This window comes from Diceros bicornis, chromosome 40 (genome assembly GCF_020826845.1).
Source record: "Diceros bicornis minor isolate mBicDic1 chromosome 40, mDicBic1.mat.cur, whole genome shotgun sequence".
Taxonomy (NCBI): Eukaryota; Metazoa; Chordata; class Mammalia; order Perissodactyla; family Rhinocerotidae; genus Diceros; species Diceros bicornis.
The window spans coordinates 11,709,189-11,735,994 of NC_080779.1; the positions used below are offsets into that span (position 1 = coordinate 11,709,189).

At 40.7% G+C, this 26,806-nt stretch overlaps 1 protein-coding gene across 50 annotated transcripts in view; it reads right to left on the reverse strand.

Annotated features, from left to right (window-relative positions):
- Positions 1–26,806, reverse strand: part of MAP4K4 (mitogen-activated protein kinase kinase kinase kinase 4) — a 198,495-nt gene that overhangs the window by 53,032 nt on the left and 118,657 nt on the right. For all 50 annotated transcript variants that reach the window (XM_058534402.1, XM_058534397.1, XM_058534396.1 and 47 more), the window contains exons 4-12: positions 23,595–23,720; positions 22,196–22,306; positions 17,947–18,037; positions 15,481–15,611; positions 12,853–12,907; positions 11,322–11,400; positions 6,825–7,000; positions 4,333–4,405; positions 2,585–2,795 (exon numbers count right to left, since the gene is read on the reverse strand). In XM_058534402.1, coding sequence (XP_058390385.1) covers positions 2,585–2,795; positions 4,333–4,405; positions 6,825–7,000; positions 11,322–11,400; positions 12,853–12,907; positions 15,481–15,611; positions 17,947–18,037; positions 22,196–22,306; positions 23,595–23,720 — 1,053 coding nt within the window. The remainder of the gene's footprint in view (positions 1–2,584; positions 2,796–4,332; positions 4,406–6,824; positions 7,001–11,321; positions 11,401–12,852; positions 12,908–15,480; positions 15,612–17,946; positions 18,038–22,195; positions 22,307–23,594; positions 23,721–26,806) is intronic.

Below are 26,806 nucleotides of genomic sequence, written 5' to 3' on the forward strand. Positions count from 1 at the left end.
GGAGCACACTCAAATGTCTGAGGAGCTGTGAGGGGCAGGAGAGGAGGAAACAAAACGACCAGTGTGAACTTGGCTGCAGGAGCTCAGCACTCTCCCCTTTCCTCCTGGCACCATCCAAAAGCAACAAGGAAAATGGAAAACATAAACAAAAACCTCATTTTCAGCAAAACTGGGAGACAGACTTGAAAACATTTGCAAGGACTTCCAAGATCTCCAGTTCACACAGGAGCCAAGGAGGAGGAAGCAGAGAAAAACAAAGGAGAGAGATCCGAGCAGCAATTTCAAAGTGCACCAAAGGAAGAGGAGAGTGTATGTGTACATATAGCTTATTCTTTTTTTTTTATTATTGTGAGGAAGATCAGCCCTGAGCTAACATTCATGCCAGTCCTCCTCTTTTTGCTGAGGGAGACTGGCCCTGGGCTAACATCCGTGCCCATCTTCCTCCACTTTATATGGGACGCTGCCACCGCATGGCCTGACAAGCGGTGCGTCGGTGCACGCCCAGGATCCGAACCTGGGCCGCCAGCTGTGGAGCGCGTGCACATTTTAACCGCTACGCCACGGAGCCGGCCCCTATATAGCTTATTCTTAAAGATGAAGGACCTTCAGAAACAGGGTTCAGGAACAGGAGGGGGCATGGCAGGAGAAGTCCTGAGCCCTGCTGTCCTGGAGGTGGCAGTTGTAAAGAAAGGAACATCTGCACTATTTCCCCACAACCTCGACTTTTGGACCATTTTGTTTGCCAGTCGCTGACAGAAAGTTATCTCCTTTCAGTTTTGTCATGTATCTTACGAGAGAGACTGACCATCTTTATCTATTTAGTCTGTTAAAAACAATAGGAATTCCCAATCCCCCAACAGTTCTGACTGAACGTGTAATGCCAATAAAGGGCTACAAACCATTTAGGGCTCAAATATTTGCAAATGACCTTCCGGGACCTACAGTGTAAACAATGCTTAATTATCCAGGCTAATCCAGCTAGCTCACCAAGAATCCAAATCCGTGGATTCTACTCATGCAAACGTTCCCCGTTTCAGTACCCAGCTCCATCTTTCCTGACGAAGGGGTGCAAAGAGGTGACTCTGAGGTTGAACTTTTACTGAGAAGCTGAAATTAAAAGGCTAAGTGAAGCAAGTGAAGTGCAGAGTTCTCATCTAGCAGACATCCCTAATTCTCTTGCCTCTATTTAGCTAATGAAACAAAATGGCTTTAAAACTTCAGTTCCTCTCCCCGAGCCATTCACTTTGCAATCCTCACTCCCTACTGTGTACAGACTGGATAATGGACACTTATCTCACTACCACTTGGCCTGAAAGCAGTCTCCATGGCCTGTGTTACAAACGAGCTCTAGCTGACCCAGTCCTTGGCACTTCAAGTTATAAACCACCAAACTAACCCGTAGCACATGCTTAAGGAAAGTATAGCCCAGGGCTGGAAGGACAGTGGAGAATACTGCATAAAGAAACAACCAGAAACAGCCAAAGCCTCAGAACTCAAGCATCCTCATTATAAAAGTCCAAATGGTCAACGTGCAACTGGAACTAACCTTGGAACCCACTCAGGGTTTCTGTCATGTTCAAAGAGCACCGAAAACAGTGTCTTAAAAATAACACAAAAGAGTTTGCAAATCAACTGCAAAAAGAGTTACAGAAACAGCAACGCTGTCCCTACTACAGAAGAAGGTTATGCTTTCTTCCACAAACTCTGGCTGAATATTTCCAGTCTCCTTAGTTAAACAGGTACTGGTTTTCTAAACTAGGGGCAAATATTTTTTTGGCCTGAAAGATAAATGTGAAACAATAAAGTGTATGAATTAAATGGAAACGGAAACTATTATGAATGAAAAATTTGGAGCTGTGAGATATATAGTAAAAGGCAATCAGAAAAAGAAAATCAGAAGACTCTTTCAAGCCCCAAGTAAAATATAGGGAAATAATGTTTCTGTGAAGTAAAAATGAAAAAGCTATGGGTAACCACATTATCAACATTAATGGTATTAATGAGCTAAATGAGCAGGTAGCACAAAATGTATTTCCCCACCACAGGACATAACTAATCCCACATTAACAACTAGATTACAGAATAGCATTTGTTTTACACCCAATATAATTCTCTTCTTCATCCCTCACTCTTAAGGCATTTGTAGAAAAATGTTTCTCCTGTGAAAAAGTTCGAGTTTCAGAAAAATACGTACACATAAGCTTGAACCTAGAGGCCAAGAGTGGAAAAGAAATCAGGTCAAGTCTGAGCTAGCCAACTTAAACCACAATGGAAACAGCCTTCACAGAACCAGGATGATGCTGTCTTTGGGCCCCTGCTGATCTTCATCTAACACAGGATGGGGATGAGTAACTGTGGGGCAGGACTTAAAGTTTTTACAAGCAAGGTAAACACTTCTCAGACCTCAAGGAATGTGAAGGCCTGCCAGTCTGAAAGCCCTAGCTTTCCCTCAGAAGTCACCTGAATAGCTAAGCCAGGGGAAACGTATTACCTTAGGAGGCTACGGACAATATTCCCTTCAGTGTCTGGCTACCAGTGTCAATAAAGAAAGAGAAAACCAACTTGGATATTTTCCTTTTTCTACCTCTTCCAGCCGCCGCCTCTGTTCTTTCTGCTGCTCGATCCGTTTCTGTCTCTCTGCCAGCAGCTGCCTTTTATATTCTTCCTGCTCCCGGAGCTGCTGCTCCTGCAGTAGCTGTTGTCTCCGAAGAGCCTCAGAACGTTCCTTGTTCTCCTGTTGCAGTCTCAAGAAATCCCGACGAAGAGTAGATTCACCAGGCACATTAACAATGGAACTGTAGGAGGAAGCAGGGCTTTCAGGGGTGCGTACGGATCACACGATCCTCTGCATGAGACAGCAGCCCCAGCATGCTACTCCATTTCTACATTCACTCTCGTCAGTTCCTCCCGCTTGGGGATTCAACTAACAATCCATGGGGATAGCTATATTTACAACTCAGTAGTACTGTATCTTCTTTTATCCATTTCATAAATAGCCTAAAACTCTGTCCCGGATGTTTGCTTGACAAGACATCTCTACTTTCGATTCTCACATCAACTCAAACTGTGTCACATGAAAAGTTGAAATCACCTTCTTCCACTTCATTAGTCCCTTTGATCACCTTATTTCCCATAAGTAAAAGCAACAGCATGTTCCTGGTCTGCCAGAACAGGCATCTCAGAGTAATCTCCAGTACTTACCCTTCCTTCCCGTTCTTCATCTGGTCCGCCAAGTCTTGTCATGCCCTCCCTCCTCCCACCTTATCTCCAGGGTCAGCAGCTGAGCCCAAGTGGGTCCAATGAATTGGCCATTGCACAGTTAATTAAACGGCATCACTTCCAGCTGGTCTCCCTGCTGACAGTCACTTCTCCACTTCCAAAAACACCCAGAATACCATGGGAAATACATCTCCTTAAACTGCCTCTTTCATTACATCATGCTCCTACCCAAAAACAATTAACACTGCTCATGAAATCAGTTCAAATTACTCTAAAATTTTTAGTCTCAAATGGTTCAAATTTTCTCCTATGTAAGAAGAAAAAGATATTATGGAGTTTTTTCAATAAATTCTCATCTCTTATTAAGCTCTCTTCAAACTCCCATTCTCTGCACATGGGTCCCCACAGGTCTTTCAACATACTCCTCCATCTCCTTTTGTTCAATTAGTCAGGTATGTGTAGCTGCAGCAAGAACAACTGCCACGCAAGACCATTATTAAAATTTTAAAACCCTCTATCCCCTGATTAATTAGTTACCATGAGGTTCACACTACCAAATCTTCAACCTTCTGCTTCACTGTACCTTGGGAAGCCAGAGATAACCAAAACATAGACTATAAAATGGATCACAACAGAATATACCCTAATAGAGGAAATGAAAGCCTGGTAACCACACTTGTGGGAAAAGCAAAACAAACAAACACGTTTTGGGAAAGACCATATTGTTTTTCAATGCAGGCCCTACTGGCTCTAAGCAGAACAATTCTTCATGTGCAGGACTGTTCTATACACAAGACATTTACCATCCATGCCTCCTGGAGCAATAACTGCCAGTGGCAAGCTCCCCTTCCGCAGGACCAGACACAAGTCCACACATTTCCAAGTGACTTGGGGAGGGGAAATAATGGATTCCTGGTAAAGAACCACTGGGTAAGAGGATCCAGAGAGGAAACAGGTTTATAGGACTCTTTCAAAGAATAGAGAAGAATGGAAGATATTAAGGCACTTTCAAAGTAATTTAAGATCTCTTCATACTACACAGGAATCTTCCGAAATCCCGGCATCAACGCGAACTTCATACAGCAGGAAGCCGAACGGCGGCTTTATCGTTACCTTGGCTCTCCTTCCTGCTCAGGCACTTCCTCCTCTTCTTCCTCACTCCCACTGTACTCGTATTCGGTTTCATCTATAAAGAAAAGGACAAGGGAAAGGGGACAGCTCACAAATCATGACACATGGGCGCGGAGGCAAGCATCTCCAAGAGCATTACAGCAGAAAGTAAACAATACGTTTTTTGTGAAAATTACACGTGTGTAGGACGTGGGGGAAGGAGTGTGACACCAAATTCGCACAGACAGTGGTGGCAACCCCCTGGGCCAGCCTTGCTGCCCGTGGAAGAGCGGACTCCTCGCGGGGTGCATTGCTAAGGGGGTGGAGGGCTGCTGAGAGGGTTCCCAGAGCCCTCGCCACACAAGGCAAGTGGCCCAAGAGCACCAGCAAATTCAGAAAGCCCACCTTGACGCCAAAACTCAAAAGAAAGAGATTTAACTACCCAAACTAGCTAAGGCAACTGAAATAATTTATTTGGTTATCTTTAGCACTCAGGAATCCACTTAGAGTGGAGCAGAAAACAAGTCTGCAGGACTGACAAAAAGTGAAGCATTAAGTAGGTACTTAGAGCAGAAAAAACAAAATCAAATTTTCTCACAAATCATAAAGGTAAAGCCAGGGAAAAACTGATGAAACAATACAGCAAAAGAAAGAGGCAAAAGTTGCTCTACTTAGACCAGGCTAAGCAAAAGTTTCAACATAAATAACTTATTTTCACTTCAACAGGTTTTATTTTCCCAAAAATAACCGTCCATTTTGTTAAACCCTGCACTTTAATGTCAGTACCTGACTTTCAATGAGCAGTTTTCACTCCAGAGAGCAATCAAACAAAACTAGAAAGTTCGAAGAGATTTATAAAACAAAATCTATTCACAAACAAAGATACATTTCTAACATTTTTCAGAGATATCTAAGTTGAAAATCAGTTTACTGGTAAGAAAAACAGGTCTGAGAACTTAAAATATGGTTCAGGACAAATTCATCAGTCTCTCTCTCTATCTATATATATACACATATATGTATATACACACACACATATATATATGACCTTAGTTCTTTTCTAGGCTAGACAATCAAAACTATATAATTTTTGGATCATATAGATATATGTTCGCTTCCAAGGGAAATTCCAACCTAAATAATCTTTGCAATCTTTTAAACAGCTACTCTGCTATGTTCAAAATTTTGTACTATGAGCTACTAATTACTGATGAGAGGCCGAGGGTCTCTGGAAGGTGGATGCAAAGAGGAGAAAAAAGAGGCCATTGTGACGTGAACATAAGAGAAATGAAGGTAAAGTGCTCCACTGTTACCATCTGCAAAATGTGGATGACAAGGAGTACACGAGATGCTCCAGGTTATATACTTAAGAAATGCCTGATGCAGAGCAAATGTCTCAGGATTATTAGCTACTGTTAAGGAAAGTAATGGGAAAATGATCTAATATACAAATAGCTTTTTCTAAAAAAAAGTCTTATTTTGTTTTCAAACTTTAGTGCACTTTGTTACAACTGCATAGCTTAATGTACAAAGTTTAATTACTCTGATGACTGAATATATCAGAGGGCAAACAGTTATTATAAACATCAATGATGATTTAACTCAGACTACCCAAGTTGTGTAAGCCTCAAATGAACATGTAAAAAGCTCACTAAAGGCCTCCAAAGATGACTCTGGCCAAGTCTTTAACTGGCTTGAACTAACTCTTTTTAGTTTCCTCTTTGTCTCTGAAATTTAAGAGTCAAAAAAATTCATTAATGGGATGCCAGTTATCCAAATGTTGTCCTGTAAAGCTACTGTAAGAATTCACAAAACAGAAATATCAATGTGAGCTAGAGGCCTCAGAAGAGAAGCTTTAGTGACGATGGTAATGAAGCTTGAACTGCACCTTGCTGGACAGAAGGAAACAGAGGGCACTCCAGGCAGGTGGACACAGAACACGTAAAGATATAAAACCAATATTGAGAACAGAAAGGAACCTAAAGTAATTAGCATAAGAGCATGTTCATGTTGAGTAGTCAGGTCACACACGTGGCCCAGGCCTAACCACAGCACCTGCAAAAGAGTCAAGCAGTAAGATACCCCAGGGGTTCTTGAGCAGGAGAGTAACACAGCGAACATGCTGATGACGATGTTCACAGCTGGTGCTCAATAAACCCCGAGCGACATATACAAACACAACGTCAATATGAAGAAAAAAGCATAGCAACAAAGATGTTTCCTGAGGACGAACAAGAAAAACATCACGCCATGCTGAGCAGCCGTAGTGCCTGTCTAACTGGTGTCAGCTTGGCGACATACCATGCATCTCAAGTCAACTCCACCTGGAGCTGCGCTAGACCCTATGCACATCACTGATCTGCAGAGCAGAGACAAACTACTCAAGCACTGGCCAAAGGAGCACAAGCTCACAGTTGGGAAACGAGTAACCTATCTTACTGGGCAAAAACCTAAAAAAAATATTTTAAGATGAAAAAAAAAAACAGGCTTAATACCTTTCTCTCCCCTCTTCTTTCTGGTCCGGTCTATATGGTCCTTAAGCTGGATTCTAACTTGCCTTTCATTTGGCTGATCCCTTATAAAAGGATGCTTCAAAAGCTGCTCTGTGGAGGGTCGCTGCATGTAATTCTTCACCAGGCACCCTTCTATAAAACTAAAAAATTTCTTTGACCTAAAAGAGGAAGTAAAAAAGATCATCAAATTTCTACCACAAAGAGCAAAGCTTCAAAATATCGGTAACTTATAAGCTTGAAAACAAAAAAGAGCTTCATAATTCACTGTGAATCTTCTACAAATGCATAGGAATAATATAAGGAACATAAACAGGAACTGAGGACCACTGAGGATCAGAAGCATTACTTAAACACGGTTTACAAGTTATACCACATCACTGACAACATACCACAAATAGAGAGCTAGGACGGAATCAGACCTAAATGAAATGGGTTTACATCTAATGTTGATTAATCATTTAATCATGAGGTGGAAGAAGCAAGAGGATTGAGGGAGGTTTCTGCTAAAATAAAGGCAGACAAGGGCCTGCCCGGTGGCGCAGAGGTTAAGTGCGCGCGCTCCGCTGGGGCAGCCCAGGGTTCGCCAGTTCGGATCCCAGGCGCGCACCGACGCACCGCTTGGCAAGCCATGCTGTGGCAGCGTCCCATATAAAGTGGAGGAAGATGGGCACGGATGTTAGCCCAGGGCCAGTCTTCCTCAGCAAAAAGAGGAGGATTGGCAGATGTTAGCTCAGGGCCGATCTTCCTCAAAAAATAAAAGTAAAAATAATAAAAAAAAATGAAGGCAGACAGAGGATAGACGACTGGACCTAGGAGACAAGGACAGACGGAGATGAGAAAAAGAGCCAGCCAGTGACCAAACGCCGGGGCTCTTGAACTTGTAAATGTGACATTTCAATCATAGTTCAAACTCTTTTAGCTATCAGTTCTCTATGCTTAACGTACAGGGGTAGAAATTATAGTTTTATGGGGGGCCTCATGATACTGTCACCAACATTTACCCCACGAGCCACTTTTATTCTTGCCTCTTTCTCCATGCCTGCTCATGATGACCAATCCCTAACCTTGGCCAACACACTCTTACCCACCATATCTTTTGAGACTCAGCTCAGGAATCTTTTCTTTTGGCAAGCCTTTCCTGGTAACACTCAACCCCTACACACCTCAAGTTAGGAGCCTTTCTTCTGGGGTTATCTGCATTTAGCAGACTGTACACTTCACGTTTGTCTCCCCTGCTGGTTTGAAATGGTACAGGTTCCTACTTTTCCATTTGTCAGCAATGCCCAACAATAAACATGGCAGACCACAATAGGAATGTAATAAATTTTTGTTGAATGAATGAATGAGTTATTCAGTCTTTAAAAATGTGCTTTAGAAAATTAGTTCAGTTCTTTCCAATTACTTCACTGCTTTTAAGAACAGTTTCTATTGTATTTCCATTCAAATTTACTATTATTTTCAATTCAACAAATATTTATGTATCAATAACTTACTTTTGTTTATGCTAAGCTCTGTAAGAAATACACATAGGAAATAAAGTGGAGGAAATTTACGTATACACAATAGCAGATGTATAATCAAACTTAGAGAAGAAGAAAAAAGAACAATTGGATATCAAGAAAAGTAAGATATTTGATATTCCAAAGATGGGAGAGAGAAGACATCATTCCAAAGTGAAAGGAACAAAGTAAACAAAGGTAGAAAAGTATTAGGGATGGATGAATTGTTTTCTGACGCTATAAGAAGTGGAAAAGAACGGAAAACTTGGTCAGGGTCAGCTCAGAGAAGGGCCCTCAAAGTCCCTGAGAGAAGTTGTTACTTTATTCTGCAGTTAATGAGGAACATGGAAGATTCTATACACAGCTGTAGTCCAATGCTCTAACACAGAGATTCCCAAACCCCGCTGCCCACAAGGATCATGTCGAGAGTTTATTAAAAATACAAATACTTGGGTCACTCTTCAGACCTAACAAACCAGAAACTTTGAGGTTGGGGCCCCAAATTAAAAGATTTCAGGGGCCAGCCCGCTGGCGCAGTGGTTAAGTGTGCACGCTCCACTTCAGCAGCCCGGGGTTCGCAGCTTCGGACCCTGGGCGCGGACTGATGCACCGTGTCAAGCCATGCTGTGGCAGTATACCATATAAAGTAGAGGAAGATGGGCACAGATGTAGCTCAGGGCCAATCTTCCTCAGCAAAAAGAGGAAGATTGGCATCAGATGTTAGCACAGGGCTGATCTTCCTCACAGAAAAAAAAAAAAAAAAAAAAAGATTCCAAAGGGATTCTCATGTACTGTGTCTACAGGTTAACATTTGGGAATCAATGATCTACAATAAAGTCTTTAAAATCAACTATCAAGTTCTGCCGGAAGAGAGTTCACCGATCATCTTTTGAAAGCCACTTCTCCAAAAACAGTAGTAGAAATTTACATCTGGGGGACAGGAAGACAGCAACCACAAAGGAAGAAGAACTATGTTCATCTCGTCTCTTCAGAATACTTGGGTAAAATGAGAATGATGATGTAAATGGATGAAAATGCACCTAATCAAGTTTAGTTAGACAAAGTTTGGTGTAAGAACACAGGAAGAATTTATTGTCATCTACATCTGTCTCTCTACATTACTCTATTACGCACACAGTGGTTCATCCAAAACTGCAAGTAGTGGACAGAATAATCGGAGTAGGGCCAGTTGTAAATTCTGAGGTACCCTGAAGAACAGAGCATAAACGTCCCTTAATAAAATCTGACAGGGGAAAAATGGAGTATTATTTAGTTCAGCATAAGTCAAAGTGTTACCCCAGCCCCATAGTTACTCCTTGGTGGTGTCCACTATACACATTTGGTTCCCCAGCGTTGGCCACCCATGGATGCCCAGAGTTTTATGTTTTAATACAGCAGACCAACTGGGGCTAAAATCTTTGCAATGTACAGCCTTAAAGAACCTCTCCAAAAACTGGTAAGTAGATTTAGACAACCTCAGTTATCTGCAACTGAATGTGGTCAAAGGCACTATAAAAAGAATGAGAAAAATCCTGTCAGCAGACAAAGGGGGAGAAAGGATGTGAAACATGTTGGGGCAAAGGGAGAGGGAGAAACATGAAAGAAACTCGAGTGAAAATTCGTGTGTGCGTGTATACACCCATAGATGGGAAAAGAAAACTACAGAACATCAGAAGATGAGCAACCAAGAAGAAAAGAGCAGACATAACAGCTAAAAGACAAAATCCAGATAGAAGGAGGCTTAAGACTGAGATCTTTTGCATATTTCAGAATTAGAGTCAAGAATCTAAAAGGAGACAACATTAATTAGAAAACCAGTGAGAATAGTTTCAGAAAGGGAAAAAAAAACACAGTAGGTAGGCATTAATAAACAGATGAACCCAGGAAAACAGGAACAGAGAAAGGAGGGAGGGCCACACGTATGAGGAGCCTGAGTGCAAATAAGAACTGATAGAAAAGGACTCAGAAAGAAGTTCAAGGGGAACAAATGGGCAAAATTCTCAGGCAAAAACACAGAGCATTGCCCCCTCCCTTAAAGATTTTAAAACTAAACCAAACCAGCATTTTTCCACACTGCTGCAATTCTTAAAGCTTTCAACACTGAAGGTTATCATCATCTCCCTCCATGGATATCAATTTTTGTTTAGCAAATATCTGAGAGCTGCAAGGGAGAAAGAAAGGTGGCAAGCCGAAGAGAGAGGACCACTCCTTTAATGTACTCTTCTGGAATGAAAAAGGATAAGTCTAACTTCAATGTTTTGCAGTAATTACAGTAAATGCCTCCATTAATTTTACTCTTTTCTTTTCTTTGTTTGGTGAGGAAGATCAGCCCTGAGCTAACATCCATGCCAATACTCCTCTTTTGCTGAGGAAGACCAGCCCTGAGCTAACATCTATTGTCAATCCTCCTCTTTTTTTTTCCCTTTTTCTCCCCAAAGCCCCAGTAGATAGTTCTATGTCATAGCTGCACATCCTTCTAGTTGCTGTATGTGGGACGCCGCCTCAGCGTGGCTGGACAAGCAGTGCGTCAGTGTGTGCCCAGGATCCAAACCCAGGCCGCCAGTAGCAGAGGGCACGCAATTAATAGCTAAGCCACGGGGCTGGCCCCCTCCTTTAATTTTAAAATCGTATTTCACCTAAGGAACTGCAAGTCAATACAGCTTTGCTTTTTTAATGTAAAAACGTTTAGAAATATATTACACTTAAAAGTGTGTTTAAATATTAAAAGGGAGCTTCTTTCTTTAACCATGTTATGGTGTCTCATATGGACACTTGTCACTATTTTGTAATACAAAGAGAATTTATCAAGGAAAAAAGCATTAAAAAAATCAATACACTTTTTAACTGGTGTTTTGGGGCACTGGCTCTTGTGTTCTTTGGGAGTTAGAACGGCCAGAATTTTGTCTCAGAGTAAAACTAAAAAGAAACAACTTTTTTTGAAAAAAAAGGAAAACAACAACAAAAAACCATACATGCTTACCATTTTTTTGACTTCAGCCGGGGAGGAGGGTTTCTGGGAATGAGAAACAGTGCTCTCATTGGATGCATGTCACAGAGAGCTGGGGAGAGGAGATGGTCAGATCAGTATGGCACTTACGTTACTCATTCTTGATTTCTAGGGCTCACCGATAATACCCAATGCTCTGTCCCGTCATCTGAGTGATATGCTTTATTACATCAAGCAGCCTAGACATCTAGTTATGCATCTAGGGCACACCTTGACTTCTCCATTTAAACATAGCAAAATATGAGGAGGACAAAAGTAAGAGGAAGAATATACAGTTTCAAATAGTCATTGAAAAGTTTTCATAAATCAAAGATAAATATTGACTCAAAGCCTTTAAAAGGAGTTAATAGCTTAAGTTTTTAAACCATCTATAAGATTACAATGAAAATCATTTTATTTTCATAGGGTTGTTGTGAGGATTATATTAGACACTGCTTGCAAAGGCCTTCACACTATACCTGGAACATAGTAAGCACAGTTAAGCCCTCCAGAAATGTTAATTGTTCATTGTTAATAGCTAGTACTACTATGAAAGAGCAAAAATGTGACAGTAAAATGTAACTGTTTAATTCTGTGCAATTACTGTTTGTATTCCTATCACTTGCCCAATAAAGACATGTTGGGTGCACATGTACACATTAATATGTCACAACAGGCAATGTGCATTTTCATGTATTCATTTACCTTCTCAAGAATCTTACAAGGCAGCTGGGAAATGGCGGCCAAAGAAGACAATGCTATTCCCATTATGAAAGAAAACTGAGACAAAGGATCAGGCAATACTTCCTTGTCTCAGTTCCTCAGAGGGACACATGAGGGAACATATGGTGTTCAGCACAGACATCCATTTTTTTATTGCAAACTAATTTTTAGCTGTTGGTAACTTTTTTTCATTCATTCAACAAACATTTATTCAGCAGCAACTATGCACCAGACACTTATACATTCTCTGTGTACCCCGTTTTTAAAGAGGACCAGCAGAAAATGCTGTTTTTTCCTTTGTTCTCTGCAATTCTACCCGTCTCTGAACAAAAGCCGATTTTATGAAGTTGTCACTGATTTAATCCAAAGGAGAAGCAAACTTTCATAGATAACATACAACAACATTATTCTACAGATAAAAAGTTATGCCTCTATATGTAAAGTCAAACATAGGTAACACTAAAATTTCATGTGTTGAGGATCAGTTTCACTGAATATTAAATTTAAATTGTAAAAACAAAAATTACTGCCTATTATGTGATGTCAGCATAATTTCAGGTCACACATCTGAACACAACTTAAATAAAAGATAATGTGCCTAGAGACCTCAGGAAGAGCTCCAAAAGGAATAGTGGATGCTGAGAATTCCTTTTACATCTAAAATGTCACTGTACTTATGATTCCTTCACCTAAATGCCCCAGCAGGAATGGCTTTATCCATGAAACTGTTTTTTTTGAAGTCTTAAAACTAGGTTTAAGGTACATATAATAACTGGGCTCAAAAGGAAAAAACATTACTTACGGGGAGCACCTTCTGCCATCTCAATGGCTGTAATGCCGCAAGACCAAAGGTCACTCTGCAAAAATACAACAGTATGAGTACTATATTAGCTATAAAGCCACTAACTTACCATTGCTGGTTATTCACACAAACGATATAAAGGTGTTTTCTGTTGTATAAACTGAAAGGAAGTTTGCAGGATATTAAAAGCACAAACATTTGTAAGAATATATTCCAAATGAATCAATGAATGATAAAAATAAGATAAAATTGATTTGTTCATTAGAACTTTTCACTCACATCTTTGAATGACCTAGAGACAGTCCATGGAAAAACTTCTGTCTACCGCACGCTCTGATGTTCAGTATGCTTCTTCATTTCTTCACAAATATTCAATAATTTAGACTCCTGGCTCAGATTTATGTTTATTTTTATGTTAATTTCTCAAACTTAACTAAGATACTAAAAGTTTAAATGCTAGAAAGCACACTATAAAAGGTCCACAGCTGAATCAATCAAATCTACCGTGGTTCGCTAATTTGAATCACGCTGCTGAGCCTCTTCACTCTCCCCTCAAACTTAATAAGGAGTGACAAGTAAAGTGCCTCTCTACGCAGGGAGTCGTTTCTTTCTGATTCCCCTGAAATATGAACTTCAAAATTTGAACTTCAACGTGGAGCCCACTCAAATATAAGTTCCACAACAGCAGGCAGTTTTGTCTATTTTATTCACCTCTGAATCTCTGGAATTGTGACTAGCATGTGGTAGGCACTCAGTAAACATTCGGTGATCAACGAATGAAGACTTACCAGCCATTTCTTAACATCCAAACAAGGTTTTTTGAAAGCAGATAATGGACGGTTATTATCATTAGCATTCTTTTGTTTATATGCTATCCTAATGAAGGAATTACTTAAAGTCGCTCAGTTGAAGAGTTTTCTAAATAACCTATAATTATGTTACAGAGCTCAAAGGCATGTTTGATTATTAGAATAAGGATAGGCTGATGAATTTCTCCCTTACTTTTATGGAGTTTTCGATGCTACAAGAGTGCAAAGGAGGGGTTCACCACCTTAACCCAGTGACAACTCTTAGCAGCGTCAGTGGTGAGATAAGCAGATGTTCCACGCCCCCGGGGTGTGATGCAACATGAACCACATCCATCTCCTTCGAGGTGATCTTGCTAAGAAAGTTTTTCTTGATACTAATTGAGCCTCTTCAGTTTATAGGGAATAAGCTAAATGACATTACAAAGACTGTAAAGTTAAATTCAGAAATGGTAAGACAAATATAGAGGGAGGAACAATGCCTCTTCAGCAAGTCAGTGTCACGAAAAAAAGGGGGGAATATTCTCCATTAAAAGATACTCAATAGCCAAACAACCAAATACAATGTCTTACCCTATACTGAATACTGATTTGGACAAACCAAGTGTAAACCAGCTGGGTCTAATTATAGACTTTGTATTAAGGAATTATTTTTAATTTACTTAAGTATGATAATATTTTGGGTATATTGGAAAATGTTTTCAAATTTTGGAGATATGTAATGATGTATTAAAGAGTGCAAAGTCATCAAGTCTATAATCTATTTAAAAATACTTCAGCATATAAAAAAATAAAATTCCTCTGCACCATAGGCTTAAATTGAGTTTCAATTAATTGGTTATTTGCAATAAATACTGAAATACACATTAAAGTGTTAACATATGAACTCAATTTTGAATATCATTAACAGGTACATTAACCACTCTAACTCATTTAATTAAGGGAAGGGAATTTTTTTTTTTTGGTGAGGAAGATCAGCCCTGAGCTAACATCCATACTAATCCTCCTCTTTTTGCTGAGGAAGACCGGCTCTGAGCTGACATCTATTGCCAATCCTCCTCCTTTTTTTCCCCAAAGCCCCAGTAGATAGTTGTATGTCATAGTTGCACGTCCTTCTAGTTGCTGTATGTGGGACACGGCCTCAGCATGGCCGGAGAAGCGGTGGGTAGGTGCGCACCCGGGATCCGAACCCGGGCCGCCAGTAGCGGAGCACGCGCACTTTACCCCTAAGCCACGGGGCCGGCCCGGGAATTTTTTTTTAAAGATAGTTTTTGTAAACATATTCAACCTGAGTCTGATGATCAAACATGGATTTTACATGGAGACCAAAAAAGTGCATTATTGATACAAGTCCCTAGAGGTCACTCTAATAATTTAAATATATTTGTGTACCAAATCAAAGCTATAAAGCTCTTTAGCAACACTCTAAAATTTCACATAGATGAAGCTATTGCTATATGATTCTGTCAATATTTTTAAAAGAATAAATATCTAATTATAATATTTTCTTCAAGTTAAATGGGAAAGCAAACGGGGCACAAGCTTTTAATTTCCTCATGACAAAAAGTTCTATGCACAACAAAGTGACCCACACCACCTTGAAAGCAGTATATTACTTGGTAAGGAGAACAGAGGTGGTGCAGAATGGATTAAAAAAAAAAAAAAAGGATCTAAACACTATCTAAATACTATGCAACAGGGTGCATGTCATCCTCACTGAAAAAGCAGGAAAGGATAAGGGGTGTGTGATTTGTAAGCAAAGTCCCCATCCCTCAGGAATGTCGGGAACCCAGTGAAGGCCAGGCAAGCAGGCGCCTCTTACTCTGTAATCATAGGTGGCATCGGGGTTCTCGTCACAGGCAATGACTTCAGGAGCCATCCAGTAAGGGGTGCCTATGAACGTATTTCTCCTCCCGACCGTCCTGTCCAGCTGAGCACTCACACCAAAATCGACTGTGGGAGAAAGAGAAAGGAAGGAAAAGTGGAAGAAAATTAACAAACAAAACACAAGACAAAGAAACGTGAGGAGGAGGTGTCTTCAGAGCAAACTGAAACAGTAATCCTCCATGGATATGCAACCTCCTCAAGGCCACTAATGTCGATCAGGAGCACCCTTTCCAGAACAAAGCCATCAAGATGGCAAGATCCTCTACCAGTCTGGAAGCTCCTGGGAGGCCTGGACCTGACCACCTCCCTGAACTTTCCCAACCGCACCACCAGAGGGACTTTTGGATGAATCAGGATCTTTAGTGCTTTCAGGAACGTCTGCCACAAACAAGATCAAGTCACAGAAAGCCCCAAGTTCAAGAGAACTGACTGAGACCCACGTGACCTAGCTTCTGAAGCAGCACTAACCATAGAAAGAAGAAACCAACAAAAGTTTTCCGGAAAGAACACAGTACTGAATTAAATAAAGAGAATCAAGTTAAATCACAAATACACTAAGAAACACCCCCAAAGTACCTGGGACTTCTACCGATATTTCAAAGTGACTCCTACATCCCACCCAATTGTCTACAGGAAAGTCCAAGGAGAGGAGGCAGAGCTGGCAAAAGACTGCAATCTCTACTGGAACTCCTGCCAACGTCATGAATACGCACACTGCCATTACCCCCAGCAGGAGCGCACAACAGTGGAGGAGCTCACGCAGAAGAGCATACGGAGGGGCTGAGATCACTCACAGGGACACAGATTCAATTTGTGTATGCAGATTATGCTCAGAAAACCACCCGGCCAGGAAGTGGGCTCGCATGCTGGACGCTCCTCTGAGACAGAGACACACAGGCCAGGCAGCCAGGGCAGTTCACGGCAACTTGGACAGCAGTAGCAACCGATCACCAAGTGATTACCAAGGGACTACCAAAGGCCTAGCACCATGGGGTCACTGCAGGGAACACACACAGCTTGCTGAGTCGTTAGGGATGAGAACAACTTGAGTGCCTCCTATCTTAGCTTTGAGGGGATTTTCCAATTGGGCAGACTATTTGTCCACAGACAACCAACAACTGCAGGCACTATGCAAGAAAGCAATGATGAAGACTGTATTTTTCAAGAACTACTGTGCCTAAGATTTTTGAAAGGTGGACAAGATTCTTATAAGCATAAAGAATTTTTTGTGTGTGTGATGCCTTAGTAGAAGAAAACTCAATGCTAATTCTCTTTAAAAATTTGACAGAGGGGCCGGCCTGGTGGTGTAGTGGTTAAGTTTGTGTGTCCCGCTTCGGTTGCCTGGGGTTCGCAGGTTCAGATCCTGCACAGACCTACACACCCCTTGTCAAGCCACGCTGTGGTGGTGTCCCACATACAAAATAGAGGAAGAATGGCATAGATGTTAGCTCAGCAACAATCTTCCTTAAGCAAAAAGAGAAGATTCGGGACAGATATTATTAGCTCAGGGCCAATCTTCCTCACCAAAAAAAAAAAAAAATTGACAGAACTATTACATGAAAGTGAGATGGGAATAAGAGTAGATCCAGGTAAGGGAAACAGGAAATATAAAAGAACCATTGTAAAATCATCTCCAGGAAGATACCACAGGCTCCATCCATCCACCCATCCATGCATAAGTTTATTGAGCACCTACTACATTCAAGGTACTCTGCTAGGTGCAGGGTGAGAATACTCTGGTAAATAAAACAATCCTAGTCACTGCATTCCCAGAATTTATATTCTGGTAAAGCAGTCAGAAATATAAGTAAACAAATAGCTATATAATTATAAATTGTGATCAGCATCATGGAGGAAACAAGCAATGGGACCGAACACAGATTGGAGGGTCAGAGAAGACCTCTGAGGATGAGGAAAAAATTGCAACTTTGAAACTGGGGGCAAGTGTCCCTAACGCGGAACAGTAGGTGCAAAGGCCCTGATGCAAGTACCAAGGAAGTTAAAAAATGAGTGACTGAGGAAGAAGAGAGAAGTGAGGAGGGTCACAAAATGAGGCTGGAAAGTAGCAGGGGCCATGGCTTTTTACAGGCCATGCTAAGAAAGGTGGATTTTACTCAAAGTGAAGTAGGAAGCCATTAATGGTCTTTAAGCAGGAAAGTGACATGATCTGATTTAAACATATTCTGTCTACTATATGTAGCACAGAGCAGAGGGGAGAAGCAAGGGGGAAGGGAGGCTGGAGCCAGGCTAAGCAATAAGCCCAGTTCCTACTTCTTAAACAGAAAAGAAACAGAAAACGTGGGTAGGAGACTGAACTTTTAGCTAAACGCAAACAGGGCAGGGAGTGTTGCTGGTCTGTGCCAGGGGCAAGTACCAGACTCTGCGGCACATCCTCACATACCCAGTTTCACCTCTGCATTCTCGGTCAGCAGCACGTTCTGGCCTTTGATGTCCCGGTGAATCACGTGATGGATGTGAAGATGCGCCAGTCCCTGAACAGGAAAGACAGATCCGAATTTTAGGTCTTTGTCACTGTAAGTAAACAGCCAGGAACACACCTGTCATAACAAAGTGCACACGCAAGCCGAAAGTTTTCTGGACCATATTTAGCCTGCACAGTTCAATCCTGGTGCATTTCCAGCAAGACAGCACCAATAACAGCACACGGGCAGGAAGAGCACCCCTCTCCTAATGCCAGTGGGTTAGGCGCCCTGTGTGAGCAACACTACCCCTTTCTAGCTGCTCCCTGAAGACACACTTCAGATTACCATCTGCAGTTTCTCTGCTATAATTTGTGCTATTTGTGTACAGGGTGGTTCCTTTCCCACGCTACATGTCTGTCTTTCAGTGGGTGACCCCGCGGGTATATGTGAACTAGACTCATCCCAGGGGAAAGGCGAAGGGCTAGAGGGGGGTTTCAAGTTTGGCTCTGGAACAGGGCCTAGGTTTTCCCCCTGCATAGTGACAAACTGCTGGCTGCTGATCAATCCAGCCTCCACCCCAAGTGTTAAACAATTCTGCTATCGAGAGTTTTATGTTCAAATAAAATATCTTTCTTTCCTAAGGAAATAAACCCTACTGGGCACACAGCACTTTTTGATGACCTTCTATCTGGAATGAAGCCCAAGAAAGAGCATGTCTCTTCTGAGAGGTGGCGGAAGAACAAAAACACATTTTGCATCCAAATATGGTCTGAAGACAAAAATGCATCATTCTCACAACTCATTTACTTGTTTCGTCTTAAGCTAGAGAAGCCAAATCTACAGCCTGCCTCCTTAGGATACAAGCAACCTATTTACCATGAAATGTCTCAATTTGACAAAAGTAGATTAGAAATAAGGGTTTATTTGATTTTTTGTAGGATTTTATTATTATTTTGTAGGATATGAGTTAAATACAACAGCTGCTCTAGAACACTAATTTTTCTAACACAAGGGGTTTCTAAACAATCATTTACTAGTCTGCTTGTGAAACAGAATAGAACTTATGTGATGACTCTGTTTATGCTTCCACCACACAGGATGTGCAGTGTTATACCACAAAGCACTGACTAGGGGAAAAAGCACTAAAAATATATGGTATCTTAGAGCTATAGTTAGGAAGCAAGTCCCTCCTTTCAGGATGGTATAACTTTGAAAAGCCAAAGAAGAGACCAAAAAATGTAGCTTCCCTAATTCTTCCATAATTTCTACTTGGACTATTTCAGTTCGTTGTTTCTTCTCTAACTTTCACAAACCCCCTTCTCACACTTTACAGGATTATCTTAGCAAACATATGTATCCCCATCTTCTCAAATGTGACCTGCAGGCACTCTTGTTCCTGACAAGCAATAAATGTGAGAAACGTCTACTTCCCTGTCCTACCGCTCAAGGACTGCTGCTTCTGCACGTGAAACTGTGCAAGGCGCGTCTAACAGCTCTTGAGCAATGTTTACCCGCGGTATGATTGTTCAACAATGAATACATCTTTCCTGTATAAAGTACCCATGAGGGTGGGAGAGAGAAAATGTGTGTGTGTTACCACTCCCATGCCAAAAGTTAAGCCACAATTAAGCCTCCTTACCAGAGATGACAAGTCCAAATACACAGTAAATACCCATCCTGGAGCAAATGCATCAATGTTTCAAAACTGGGAAATATTGTTCCTTTAACTCTAACTCATTCATGGACATAGAATAAAGGAGCAGCAAAAGGCTGTCCTTCAGTATTGGTTATGAAAGACTATAAGTGCCCAGATCAATATGAAATATGGGTTTCTACCAAAATGTGTAGACTGTGAACACGGAAGTGGGCTGGAATGAACACGCTGGCTTTCTCGGTAAACGTTTTGGTCTCAAGGGTTTCAGTGGGCCAGCCCAAGAGAGCTTGTCTACTGACGTCTGAGGCCTAGATGCTCAAGACTCAACCTTTTCAGGATCTTAACACAGCAGCATCTGAATCGAACATCTACTAAAAAATGAGGACAAGTTTTTCCACTACAGAAATTAGCTATCCCCACCTATGTCTTTGAGAACCTAGGTTACCTGCTTAGGAGTGGCCTTCCTCTCCCAGGAGAGCTCACCTCCTTCCTACCACATTGCTTTCTCTTTACCAAAACTGACTCTTAGTAACTCCTATGATAAACACACACTAGCATACGATACACTGCTCTTCCAGACCATTTTAGATGAAATGTAAATAAAGGAAACTCTCGTTTCAGGTGCCCACTGAGATAGAAAACATTCACTGCATCTCAAAAAGATGCCCATTAGGTTACTATATTCAAGCTGATCAGGGGCTTTAAACAACCTGGGCTTCTTTTAAATGCTGCCTGAGATCAGTGGTGGTAAAATAGCCAAATATACTTATTACATTCAGTAGGCAAACAATGCTTGCCTGTGTATATAAAAGCATATAAATTGTCTTTGATGGCTGAATTACATTTGATGCCTAGGACATTTATAGTCACGCACCACATAACAACATTTCGGTCAACGATGGACTGCATATACGATGGTGCTCTCATAAGATTAGTACCGTACAGCCTAGGTGTGTAGTAAGCTATACCATCTAGGTTTGTGTAAGGACACTCTATTACATTCACACAATGACAAAGTCACCTAACAATGCATTTCTCAGAATGTCTCCCAGTGTTACGGTATGTGTGGCTGTATACTAAAACTGAGTCCTCTGCTTGAGAAACCCTACACCGGAATTATATAGAGGAAAGGTATGTGTAAGTGTATGCTTAGAACAGAGAATAATTACAACTAATATTTATTGAGAATTAGTTATGTACTCACACATTAAATTAAATGATGCATATGCACTAACATCTAATTCTCATAATAATGATAATTCCTTCATAGGATTGGTACCTAAATTTTACAGATAAAGAAAATAATTTCTGAAAGTTGAGTTGCTTTTTCCAGGGGTGTGTGGTAGACAAGTAGCAGAGGCAGGACTGAAACCCACGTCTGACCAACTCTCGAGTCCACACTCATAACCACTGCTCTCCCCTGCCTACCACGCTAAAAGTTTAGTTACAAATATAATATATACATCTTCGTATTCGCTCACCTCCCTCACAGTACTGTAGAGTAAGATACCTAGTTTCCCATTTTTAGGGTTTGTTTCCTATAATAACCATAAAAAGATAGGGCCCTGACATTTTAATAATGAAATTTGAGTGTGATTATAAAAAGATGGCTCTAACACCTCACTTGCTACAACTAATTTTCTTAAGGGAATTGCCTATTTTCAACGTCTTCATAAAATAACTAAATGAAAAGAAATTAAAACTTATTTCTATAAATTCTAGATGGCATTTTTCAAACTTGCAGTCCTCTATGAAACTTAAATACAAAAAGTGGGGTAAATTTACCCATAAATAAAAAATAAAGTAACAATATATTTTTTCATTAGTGAGAGATGCATAAGAATTAAATTCCAGTTTAAATCCACAGTCTTTATTTTTAAAATATGGTGGGTAAATGAAATCCAACCAAGCAATTTAGGAGTAAAGTAGAGAGAAAATCGTGATGGCTGACCAAGGAAACAGGCCCCCTGGCAACTCACATGCACTTTTCACATAGTAAATATTAAAACCCTCTGCCTGTGCTGTCAGGATGGCTCTACTACTGAAAGGAATTATTTAGAAGCTGCTAAAACCGTAGTTCAGAAACTTACTCTTAAGATCATAAGCCAGCTTTCCAATTGGCTGTAAACAACATTAAACATCAGAACCTTGCCTCATAAATATTACAACAGATTTTAACAGTTAACGCCAAAGTCCACAAAATGATTTTGAAAGCCAGCATTCAGCACCATTAATCTTCATGTAAAAGCTTAGACACAGGATTCCTATAAAAACAACAGCTAGAAATTATTTCTTTTTCCCTCCACTCTGATTTTCTTTTTAACACCTGGAGGATCAATTCAGGGAAATACAGAAAAACTCTTTTTTGTTTAAGTCTACTTTTTAGATGCTTGCCAGAGTCAAAACCATGATGCAGCTTAAACTATCAAAGTGAGCTAGCTATACAGAGTCTAGGCTGTCACAAAAAGAATAATCTGTACAGTTACAACTAATGCAAAGAAATACTTATGACTAGCATGAAAATGGAAACACAAGACTATGTATGGGGCACCAAAGCCGCACCCTCTCCTTACCCTCAGGATTTCTCTGGAGATGTAAGCTATCCAGTCTTCTTTGAGTGTGTTCCCTTTGGTGTTCTTCACAAGGTCTGTAATGGAGCCAGCCCCACAGAACTCCATAACAAGCTATAGGGCAGACAAGACACACTGTGACTAACACATCCCAGCAGTCAGTGAGAGCACCACAGATTGCAGCACACGCCAGAGAGAAGCCGGGAGAGGAGTCTAACCCCCTCCGCCTTTCCTAAAGATCTGGGCACATGATCATTTTGGAGGCATCCAAATTACTGAGAGCTCATTTCACCACCCAATTGATTCACGACATATATTTGGTCCAGGAGACTGAGAGTTTCTGACATTGTACAGTGCATCACCCACCCCATGCAGAGGTTCTGAAGTATTCCTTCTCTCTCATAAACACATGGGCATGGGAGGACCATTTTGTTCTTAATTAATGCCCAATTATCAGAAATCTGATACAAATACTCTCTAACATTCTTCTTCATTTGCCAGAATCAAAGATGTCCTATTATTCACACATTGTGATTCTCAAGCTATTTTATATTAACTGAGTTTAGTACAAAAGAGAAATGCTATTTTTAAGCAGTACATAATTTTAAAAAATACATCATTTACAATATCTAAATGTTTGAACACTATGAATACAAGTATATTTTTTAAAGTACCTAGAAAATCAACTGAACTTTCTAAAATTTTAACTATGATTGGATTTGGGCAATGAAGATAAAGGTAATCATTTCCCTTTCATATTCTTATTTTTGCAAATTTTCTATAATGGCTTTTTAAAAAATTTTTTAAGTATTAATCTATCTTTCTGCTTTATAAGTCCAGTACCTTTGGCACAACTAATGTGATAACCACAGATCTGACAGTATCTCAGTGTCATCATCTTAAACAGAAACATGTTCAATGAAGATAAGGTTGAATGTGTCAATTCTAGAAATTTCTCTGGAATTTACAGTTTTTAATTAACTATTATCATTAATATTACTAATAAACTACTTATAAGTTTGTTTTCTTGTGATTCGTCTCTCACTTCCCAGTGGTAAAGAAAGATGCATTTAGTTGAGCTTCCATATTAATTAATTTCCATAAAAGTTTTTATTGTATTGCTTTTATTTTCAAGCTCGTAATTTCCTTGCTATTTGGTTATATTCCTTTTAAAACATGCCATTTTTATTCCTGAAACACAAAGTTAACTCTTTTCCACACAATGTGCAATCAACATCAAAATAAACATTCAGTATACCTTCAACCAAGAAGGCCAAGAAAGATCCCAGACACTACCCCTTTTTCTTTGCTTTTCTCTCCCCTCCCTCTGGAAGGTCCTCAATGTTCTTTTAATACAACCAAAGAGGAAACCCCACAAAATACTCAGGAAACAATTGCCTACCCAGAGTTGGTCATCGTGTCCTGGAGGGCTCTTTTTAATGAAAGCACCGTAATATGTTGCAATATTTCTATGATGAGAATATTTCTTCAGCATATTTATCTCCAGTTTGATTTCTTCTTCTTCATCCTTACGAAAAAATAAAAATAAAATGTGTGGCTTTTGAATGACATGCATGATTTTACTTTCCCCACACACATTTCATAACAAATTTCCAGTCCCTCCAGTAAAGAAGAGAGATACATTCATTTTATCCTCATGCCAAGAATTGGGAACTTTAATGGGCCTCATCGTTTGAAATGTGATTACAAACTATGGAAGAAATGCATAAAGTATAAAAGGTAAAGATGAATATAGGAAGCAGCATGAAGCAGAAGGCACTTGGGATCCCAGCTATTCTACTAACTATGTGACCTCAGGCAATTTACTCCACTTCTCTGGCCCTCAATTTGCTCATCTGTAAAAATGGGGGGGGGCCCCTGATTGATACTATTTCATTTAATTACTAGGAAAGGCTGTTTCTTTTCTAGAAAACAATTGTGAATATACATCATCTGGCACACTTAAGGCAGAAAAGCTTCTCCTCTAACAATCTCACACATCAGGAGCATTCTCCAGCAAGGCCACGGACACAGTAACTTGACTACAGGCCAGCACCGCAGGCCCTGGATGGTGGCGTGCTCAGTGAGAATCTGCTACCCCAAAAAGAGATTCAGGTGAGTCCAGCAAGCCCCAGTAACAAAACATCACTCAGTGACAGCAGGTTGTTTTAGACTCGGCTCTTCCCCCAGCCTCCTGCCTCATTAAAATAGGATGAGCAGAGGAAGAAACGCAGAGTTTGTGTGAAAAGATCAGAGGGGGAATGAAGGAAACAGATGGTGACACAGGTCTGAAAAACAAAAATAAGCTGCCCTTGTGAATGCTGAAGGCTGCCGGTCTCCGCCCTTCTCACTCATACACCCCTGGGGAGAAGCCACACCTGCATGGGCAGTCTGTCCCTTGCTGCACACACGTGACACAAAGAGAGGGTGCTGCCAAACCACCAGCAAAGACTCACGCTAAGGAAGATTTACAGATAGCATGAGAATGAGGGAAAAGCAGAATTAAAGTGAGAAAGAAGAGAGAATGTGCAGGAAAAGAGAACATCAGGCTTGGTTAGAAAAGCAGTGTTTGAGGGAAGATAAAGATCATCACTGAGAAAAATCTGATAACCAGATCTCTAGAATTCCCTTTACTACATACACACTTTTAAAAGGAAACGATGCCTGGTTCCCTAACACTTCCTTACTTCTCTTCACTGACATCCTCATTCCACGTATAACTGTTCTTCTCTCTCCAGGGAAGACGGAGGGTTTCAGAGCAGTCTAGGTGCATGTGTGTGCACGTACAAGAAGAGAAGACAGTGCATGTGACAGTATGCACACTGTGGGAGCGGAATAAGGAAGGAAGGCGTTAACAGTGAAAAGAAGGTGAAGCGAGAGCACATATGTGCACACAAACACACACACACACGCTGAAGAAACCTGCCGTGGCAGCCTAGCATCTCCAAAAAATCATTCATAAGGCCTCACAGACTTAAAGTTAAGTTTGGTTTGCAAATATTAAGATAAAAGCTGCAACATCATTAATTACGTTAATATTAATGATAAGAACAAATGAAAAAAGAAAACGTTTCTTTTTAAAATACAACTTTCGGTTGTACGTTACTGCTTTAGAAACTGAATACCTAACAAAAAATGTGATCATCTTAGAACCGTGATTCTCAAAGTGGTGGCATCCAGCTCGGTGCTGAGACATAAGTATTAGAGTATTACAGCATATTCCACAGGCATAGCTGTCATGGGACTTCGGCAGAGGACGCCTAGAAATACGGAGCACAATCACAGGGCCGCGTACAGTCTATGTAACAGTCTCATTCAAACCCTGTATATGTACAACTCACACCCAACGAATACCACTTCAATCTGTGATTTAAACATGGTCATGTTTAAAGTAGCCATAAAAAATGAGACACTGAATAACTAGGATAACTATCTTAATTCTAAACAAAACCAGTGTCTATCCTGGCTAGTATTAAAGAATGAAACACTTCTATTTGGGACCTTTCTTCAAAGGAACTTTATAATACTAAAACATAAAAGGGTGATAATTTTTATTAACATAAGGCACAAGGAGGCATGCCCCAAAGAGAACTAGAAAGCCCACTTCAACAAAAGCTTTACCTTATGCTCTTTCCACACGATCCCATTCATATGCACAGGGTGTAGTGACCACACTTGCTGGCAACAGGGCACATGAAGCCTGCTCTCTCCTGAGTCACCATGACTCACCACACACTCCTGACAGTTATCTGTGGGTTCCTGAGAGCTCAGGACAGGCCTAAGGGGGCTTGTGAAGACTTACAGGTTCCTAATAGACATTGATACATGACCACGGTCATAAACATGTTCTTGTTGGAAAGGCACGTGGTGTTACTCCTGGGACAAGGCCCACAGTTAAACACACTGGGCCTTGAAAAGTCAAACATCCCACCTTCCCCTGGCCTGCAACTAGGTGATTAGAAAGTGAACTAAAAGTCTGATTTTTCCCTTTCATCCCAAATCAGTAAACCTACAAGGATCTGGGGTATAAGGACTACACAAAAACAAAAAGAACAATGTTGAACCTTCTAGAAGAGGTTTTGTGGTAAGCGCAGCCAATCACTTCATGCAGTACGTGCACCTTACTGGATTGCAGACTTTGCTTTACTGATTCATCCCGAACCCCTACCTCCCTCCATTCCCCATACTGGCTAAATTATTCCAAGGGTCATTACTCCCTATGATCTCTGCCAGCAGATCTCACTTCTTGACAGAAAGGAAATGCTACCTACAATTCTCCCATGAGAAGCCTCTTGAGAAATAATTAGGGATCATGACATATTTTGACTAGTTTCAATATTTTTTTTTCTTTTAGTGACATCAACCAATGTCTTCTAGAATCTAACTTGTTCACCACTCTTTATAAGAATCAAGAGCTTCCGCAGGCACTTGATGTCTTCAGAGCCAATTGAGTTAAAATTCTTATACATTTTATACATTTAAAAATTCTTGGGGCCAGCCCAGGGGCATAGCAGTTAAGTTCACGCACTCCACTTCGGAGGCCCAGGGTTCGCAGGTTCAGATCCCGGGCGCGCACCTACACACTGCTGAACTAAATTCAGTAATGTCCACTGG